The sequence below is a fragment of the Phoenix dactylifera genome, chromosome 5, assembly GCF_009389715.1.
Source record: "Phoenix dactylifera cultivar Barhee BC4 chromosome 5, palm_55x_up_171113_PBpolish2nd_filt_p, whole genome shotgun sequence".
Classification (NCBI taxonomy): Eukaryota; Viridiplantae; Streptophyta; class Magnoliopsida; order Arecales; family Arecaceae; genus Phoenix; species Phoenix dactylifera.
Genome location: NC_052396.1, coordinates 13,514,201 through 13,522,082, shown reverse-complemented (window position 1 = coordinate 13,522,082; position 7,882 = coordinate 13,514,201). Strand labels below are relative to the sequence as shown.

General features: G+C 44.6%; 1 protein-coding gene across 2 annotated transcripts; it reads left to right on the top strand.

The window, feature by feature from the left end:
* The first annotated feature begins 4,095 nt into the window (after positions 1–4,095).
* LOC103703828 (24-methylenesterol C-methyltransferase 2) lies at positions 4,096–5,866 on the top strand. 2 transcript variants are annotated; one of them, XM_008786838.4, is made up of 2 exons: positions 4,096–4,382; positions 4,525–5,866. In XM_008786838.4, the coding sequence occupies exons 1-2, from the start codon at positions 4,234–4,236 to the stop codon at positions 5,684–5,686; spliced, it is 1,311 nt and encodes a 436-aa protein (XP_008785060.2). In that variant the 5' UTR covers positions 4,096–4,233; the 3' UTR covers positions 5,687–5,866. The 2 variants fall into 2 exon arrangements, with proteins under 2 accessions (XP_008785060.2, XP_038982769.1); XM_039126841.1 differs by lacking the exon at positions 4,096–4,382 and adding an exon at positions 4,398–4,414.
* The last annotated feature ends 2,016 nt before the right edge of the window (positions 5,867–7,882 follow it).

Below are 7,882 nucleotides of genomic sequence, written 5' to 3'. Positions count from 1 at the left end.
GTTCCTCTAGAACTGGTGAACCGAGTGAAGGTCAAACCTCTTCTCGTAAGAGGACTAGTACTGTATGGAATGAATTTGATAGAGTTATGGTTGAGGGAGTCTGGAAAGCTAAATGTAAAAAATGTGCCAAACTTTATAGTTGTAGTAGTAGTGGGGGAACAGGGCATTTAAAAAGACATCAAGAGAGTCATAGGATGCATGATTCTCATGCTCAAACTCAAAGTAGCCTTAATATACAAGGGGGATTACTTGTAGGTAATTTTGCATATAATCATGAAAATCAAAGAAAAGCACTTGTAAAATGGATAGTTAAGGATGAATTACCTTTTAGTTTATGTGAATCTTTTAATTTTGAAGAATATGTTCAATTAAACCTACAACCTGCTTACAAAAGAACTAGTAGGCGTACATTTAGAAGAGTAGCTATGACCAATTTTTTAGCAATGAAACAAAATTTAATTGAAACACTTTCTACTTTAAATGTAAAAATTTCATTAACTTCTGATATTTGGTCAGCATCTGTAGGTAGTAATTGTTTTATTGCCATTACTGCTCATTATATTGATAATGATTGGCAATTAAATAAACGTATTCTTGCTTTTCGTGCTTTTGATTTTCCACATTCTGGGCAACAAATTTCAAATATAATTTATCAAACTGCATGTTCATATAATATTAATGATAAAATTATGTCTATTACTTTTGATAATGCATCTAATAATAATTCTGCTGTTGTATTATTAAAAGACTCATTGCATCCCATATTAGATGGAAATTTACTGCATATTAGATGTGCATGTCATATCTTAAATCTTTCTGTTCAAGCTGGCATGGGCATGATTCAAGATGTGATTTCAAAAATTAGAAATGCAGTTTCTTTTATTCATGCTTCTAGATCAAGACTTCAAGAATTTAAGGAATTATGCATAAATCATGGTAAACGTTTTAAAAAATTTAAACTTGATGTAATTACTCGTTGGAACTCCACATATAGCATGATACATGATGCATACCCATATAAAAATTTATTAAGTGCATATATTAATGATCGTGGATTAGGATTTACATTGACTGAAACTGATTGGAATAAAGAAAAAATTTTGGAAGATTTTTTGCTTAGTTTTTATAATGCTACCAATGTTCTTTCTGGTATTTATTACCCTACTTCATGTTCATTTTTACAACAAGCATATATAATTAGTCAAAAATTTGCAGAACATAGATATGATGATGTTTTAATGCCTATTATTCACCTAATGGAATCTAAATGGAATGGGTATTGGGACAGGATATGTCCTATGCATAACTTAGCTGCTGTATTTGATCCTAGAGTTAAATTAAATGGCGTGCTAATTTTACTTGATGCATACGCTGAAAATATGAATCAAGATGCTGAATCTGCTAAAGATGAGGTAAGACAACTTCTTTATGATATTTATGCTATATATGATGAAAAAATTCGTGGATCTAGAACACAAATACAAACCTCTATTCCTCCTTCTAGTAGTTCTCGTTCGTCATCTATTTTTTCATTCATTGCACAGAGAAGACACACACATGCTTCAAGTTCCTCTTCATCTTCTTCATCTTTAAGTAGTGAACTAGAATTTTATTTACGAAATGATCTTCAGTCTGCATATGATGAAAATCAAATAGAGAATCTAGATGTATTATCTTGGTGGAAGAGTGTTAGAAATCAATATCCTGTTATATCTGCAATTGCACGCGATATTTTAGCTGTGCCGATGTCCACGGTAGCATCGGAATCCGCTTTTAGTGCAGGTCGGCGTGTTCTTGACGAAAAGAGAAGTAGGATGACGGGCGAAACGGTGGAGATGCTTCTCTGCTTCAAGGATTGGCTGGATGCTGAGGCAAGACTTCAAGATAAAGGTGGACATAATACAACATCCTCTGATGATGATGATACAAACACTACTGAAGACTGAAGACTGAAGACTGAAGACTGAATACTGATTCACTGAATCACTGATGATTAGTAAGATTTCTTAATTTTTTATAATTGTACATTTTTATTGTATTCTGGAGGTCAGACCAAGGTCCAAACCTCGGCCCTTTCTTAGTTTCTTATTGTATTATAGAATCTAGAGGTCACACCAAGGTCCAAACCTCCCTTCATGTACCATTTTGATTTAAATTAATAAACTGGTAGGGGTCTATGCCAAACCCCCCACCATTAAGGTGGCTTTATATTCATAAATCAAGATTTCTTAGTGTTCAATATTTATTAATTTATTAAAAAAAATTTATCGGGCCGAGCCGGGCCCAGGCCCGGACCGTGCCAGGCTCGCGTGCCAGCCCGGCCCAGGCCCGCAGCGGGCCGTGCCTGGCACGGCCCGCTTGCCAGGAACCTCTAGCCCAGCACGGCCCTATCAAAGGGGCCGTGCCAGGCACGGCCCGGCACTGTAGCTGGCGGGCCGTGCCAGGCACGGCCCGCTTCGTGCCGTGCCGTGCCGGGCCGTGGGCGGCCCGGCCCAGTGCCCATCTCTAAGGGTCAGTATGTATGGCCAGATGGTTTAATTTTTTTTTGGCTAAATTTCGAGTACGAATACATTAAATAAAATTAAAAAACAATAAATCATGCAATGCTCTAAGCACTCCTCCTAATTTATCGTTCGGCTGGCTTCTCTAAATATATACTTAACTTGAAAGACTACTTCAGCCCTGTTTGGGAGAGCTTTTGGAGGGCCAAAAAGCACTTTCTGGCCCTCCAAAAGTACTTTTAGATAAAAAATGGTGTTTGGTAAAATTTTCGAAAAGCTGTTTTTAGCTTTCCGCAAAAGCATAAAACAGCTTTTAGGGAGAAGCTCCAATTTGGAGCTTTCCGAACATGCTGTTTTCAGCTTGTCGGAAAGCTGTTTTTTGAACCAAAATACCCTCATTTAAATCACACTTTTCCCCCCAAAACCCTTATCCCGCCTCTTCCTTTTTCTCTTTCCCTCTCAATCTTCTTCTTCCTTTCTCTCTATTTGTTAGAGAGATAAATGGTTATTAGAAGGATAAAAAATTAATTTACACTAATAATTGTAATATTTTATATATTTATTATTGTATTATACTATAAATATAATATTATATTACATTATATCATAATACATTGATATGTTATTTAAATAATTTAATATTATATTAAATTATTATTCTATAATACATAATGTTATATTACCTTATTATAATAATATTATATTACATTACATTAATATTATACTATATTATATATTTATGTATTAATACATATTATATTTTATTATAGTCTGTTATATAATACTGGTAATGTCCTTTATGGTCATTTTGTCGCACAAAAGTACTTTCTCAGTTTGTTTACCAAACACATGTTAAAGTACCACAGCACTTTAGAAATGTAGTTACCAAACAGGAAACAGCTTTTTATAAACATTATACTTCAAACAGCTCTATTTCTAACGGCTCTATTTTAAAAAATTTTACTACTAATAGCCTCCCAAATAGGGCCTTCTTCTCTTGCCATCGTGCAAATATCTGAAGCCATTACTCAGGCCGGCCAGATTGTGTATTCAGGATGAGCATGCGAGATATCTGCCATGGATGGCGGCAAGATACCGTGATGTTCGCTGGCAATTACCGCCATGGATGGATGTGGGCTTTGCCTTCTTTCTCCGTCCTTTAGTGCCTGTCCTTTTGCCAGCCAAGGACACGGGAGAAGATACCCTTGCATCATGATGGGATCTTGGGCGCCGTTCAATGGATGCAATCTAGATGCGATCATCACCGTCGGAAGGGCTTCTAGAAGCCATCTCCAATCTCGACGGTTGTTCCACGGCGTGTGCATGTAGAGGAGCCACATCTTAACATAAACAAAAAAAAGGCGGAGGGGGTAAAAAGCGGGGGCACCGACCTGACGCGTGATGGTGTCAGGTGACACGAGATTTAAAGAAGAAAAATAAGGAAAAAGTAAAAACTTTTACCGAAAGCACGGCGGCACACCAACGCCCTTTCCCAACCCACCGAGTTCAAAAAATTAAATAATAATAACAATGCTATTAATGACAATAATAATAACCCACCGAAGCCGTAGAGACACTGGGAATCACTCGTCTGAGGTGGCGTCATGTTATTGGTTCTTTTACTTGGATCCGCCCTTGTATGGCCGCCACGTCATATTCGTGGTATACAAGTAAATGCATTCTAGGTTGAGAATCTCGGGGTAAAAGGAAAGAGAATATAACGGATAATAATATGTACATAGCAGGAAAGAATAAGCCCAATCTCCGTGCCGTGCTCCGCCGGGCCAACTTCGCTCGCTCGCTCGGAGCCACAAGCGCCTGGCTTGAACCAGGGGCAGGAGCCAGGAGGGCAGGAGGGGAGGAGCTGCTTGTTTCGGCCAGGTGATTCTACAGTCTCGCCGGACCATCTTACCGTGGGAATGTTCTTCTTAAATCTCAACGAATCCCGTTCGTTCATTTCCCTTCCCTTCCCTTCCCTTCCCTTCGGTTGCGCTAACGTTTCCGTGGTTTCTTCTCTCTCAAGATCCGTGGGGAGGGTAAGGAGAAAGGAAGAGGCGGCGGCGATGGAGACGGTGGCGGTGGTGTGGACGGCAGCGGTGGCGGCGGCGGGGCTGATCTACTGGTTCGTGTGGGTGATGGGGTCGGCGGAGGTGAAGGGGAAGCGGGCGGTGGATCTGAAGATGGGATCGATCACGCGGGACAAGGTCCAGGACAAGTACAAGCAGTACTGGTCCTTCTTCAGGCGCCCCAAGGAGACCGCCGTGGCGTCGTCGGAGAATGTCCCGGCCTTCGTCGACACCTTCTACAACCTGGTGACCGACATCTACGAGTGGGGCTGGGGCCAGAGCTTCCACTTCTCCCCCTCCATCCCCGGCCGCTCCCACCGCGACGCCACCCGCATCCACGAGGAGCGCGTAGCCGACCTCATCGGCGCCCGCCCTGGCCAGCGCGTCCTCGACGTCGGCTGCGGCGTCGGCGGGCCCATGCGCGCCATCGCCGCACGCTCCGGCGCCGACGTCGTCGGCATCACCATCAACGAGTACCAGGTCGGCCGCGCCCGCGCCCACAACAAGAAGTCCGGCCTCGACGCCCTCTGCGAGGTCGTCTGCGGCAACTTCCTCCAGATGCCCTTCCCGGACGCCTCCTTCGACGGCGCCTACTCCATCGAGGCCACCTGCCACGCCCCGCGCCTCGAGGACGTATACGCCGAGATCCACCGCGTCCTCAAGCCGGGATCCCTCTACGTCTCCTACGAGTGGGTCACCACCGCGCTCTACCGCGCCGACGACCCCGACCACGTCGACGCCATCCACGGGATCGAGCGGGGGGACGCCCTCCCGGGTCTCCGCGCCCACGACGAGATCGCCGCCATCGCGCGGAAGGTCGGCTTCGAGGTGCTCGACCAAAGGGACCTCGCCCGGCCCCCGGCGGGGCCGTGGTGGACGCGCCTCAAAATGGGGCGGATCGCCTACTGGCGGAACCACCTCCTCGTCTCGGCCCTCGCCTTCCTCCGGATCGCGCCCAAGGGCGTCGTCGAGGTCCACGAGATGCTCTACGAAACTGCCCGCCACCTCACCCGCGGCGGCGAGACCGGTATCTTCACCCCTATGCACATGATCCTCTGCCGCAAGCCTCCCCTCACCCCCAACGCGGAGGACGGGAACCCTCAAGAATCTTCTTCCTAATCCCACTGCTTTCATCCTTTCTGTGTTATTTCTTTTCTTTCTTTCCTTTTTTTCTTTATTTATTTCGTTTTTGCTTTGCTTTCTGAGATTTATCTATCTACCTATCTTGTGATCTTAGGAGAACTAGAACCATTAATGGTGAAGGAATTGGAGTTTTTTCTTCTCTTCTCTTTTTTTTTATTTGATGTTTTAAATTTATTTTGGTGCTGAGATCGGACTGTTCTGTTTGTTATGATCCTAATCGGACGGTCGAGATTGCGTTGGATTTGAATCGGTGGTGCACGGCGACGAAAGCCAACAAGAGGCAGACCGCATCTTATGGCTTTGGGGTTGTCGTCTTTTATCGGGACGGGGACAACGCCCTCGTGGGGTCACTGTCAGGTTTTATAAAACAAAAGCAAGCAGAAAGATATTATTACTCATCGTGGTTCCTGTATTGCCCAAGGCTCAAATTGGTCGGGTTGATTCTTAATCCAAACCGCCATGCCCCAGTTAGATCCGATCCAGATTCGAATGGGAGGACCATGGAGCCGGATCAGATCCCAAAATTGGATTCATTCTATTTTTTGGTTGGATCCGAATTTACTGAATTCAGGTTCGACTCAAGTGACTCATATATAAAATATTAAAATATTATTATAAATAATAAATAAATTGGCCAAAAAATTGTTAGGGACTGTGTGCTGCTTTTCCACACGTAATGTTACATTAAATGCTCATTTGACTTATGAGGTAGATTAAGTAGCCACGAAACATTACATTAAATGCCCATTTCACTTCATGAAGTAGATTAGGCATTTATGGTTGCAGGTAGAGAGAGACATAAAGCTAGGCCTCTCAAAGATAGCCAGCGGCTAGCTAGCTGACCTAGCCCACCATGTATGGGTTCGCGTCATAGGAGCTAGCAGCGTATTTCTTTTCCACTGGCGTTCGGAGCTCATGTTCTTAGCGGCATCCAAGTCTTCAATCGGTTTTCGCATCTCCTCTTCGATCTCTTCGGCCCTATATCCACCGTCTCCCGATCCTATCCGACCATAGGAGTGGAGAAGGAGAAAAAGCATCACTATTTTCATAATCCAAGCACCCACAACTCTTTTAAAGATTGAGATTTGTAACCGTGAAAATTTGAAACCTTCATAAAAAAATTACAAAATATATTTTTTTTGTTCAGTTAATTGGATAATATAAATTAATTGAGAATAATTACAACCCTCAAAATCACAAAACATAATACTAATGATATGAACAGAAAGAATACTTGAGAAAACCCATAATGTAGATCTTTTATAGTTCACCATGTAAGAAACTATATGTTGTGGTTAAAATCTAGCTTGAGGGTGACCACGCTAGAAGAGTCGGAGGAGCCGCCATCCGGACTGGAGAATGGACATCACCTTCCATACACTGGCGTACCTACACAAAGCCTCACCAGTGGATTCCAGTGAGGGCCCTCCAACGCTTAAATTAGAGTGAATCTTTGTTGGTCCAAAAAATCCCCAAGCGTTACTTGATGTGGGTGGGCTATTTATAGTCCCAACAAAGGTGCCCAGGTGACGGAGGTATGGCCCATCCTCATCATAGGAGGAGATGGTCATGGCCAGGTTGCGTGCAGCCAGGCTTGCTTGAGGCACACGGTGTGGGCCGTTTTTGTGAACGATATGGCGCTGACAGAGGTGGCAAGATATGGCCCTTGGCTACAAGGCATGGCCCTTGGTCGATAGGCCGTTGAGTGGCCAGCAAGCAAAGCATGGTGCGATGAGATTGTAATGTACGACCACGTGTGTGGGTGTACGCGCGCGCGTGGATGCGGCCGTGGGTGAGGTCAGACTCGCTTGGAGGCTGCAATATATACTTGGCGAAGTTAGCTTGGTGAGCACTGAGGTCAGGCCGACTTGGGGGCCGCGACATGTTTGGTGACGTCGGCTTGGCGGACTATGAGGTCAGCCTAGTCTCCTCGGCTCTGAGGTCTGCTCGGTAGGATGCCCCGAGCTCAGGCCGGAGTGTCATTGCCTGCGGTCGACAGGGCCTTTTCGGCTCTTGGTCGGTCCTATAGGGCGCTCCGAGCTCGGGCCCGAGACGTTATTATGTTATCTACGGTCGACGGAGCCTCTTCGGCTCTTGGTCGGTCTTGTAGGGTGCCCCGAGCTCAGGTCCGAGACGTCGTTATGTTATATGTAGTCGACGGAGCCTCTTCGG

Bases quoted from the DNA above. Each gene is read 5' to 3' on its own strand.
- LOC103703828 (XM_008786838.4), top strand. From the start codon at position 4,234: ATGTACATAGCAGGAAAGAATAAGCCCAATCTCCGTGCCGTGCTCCGC. The intron at 4,383-4,524 runs GTGATTCTACAG...TTCTCTCTCAAG, and splicing joins GAGCTGCTTGTTTCGGCCAG to ATCCGTGGGGAGGGTAAGGA.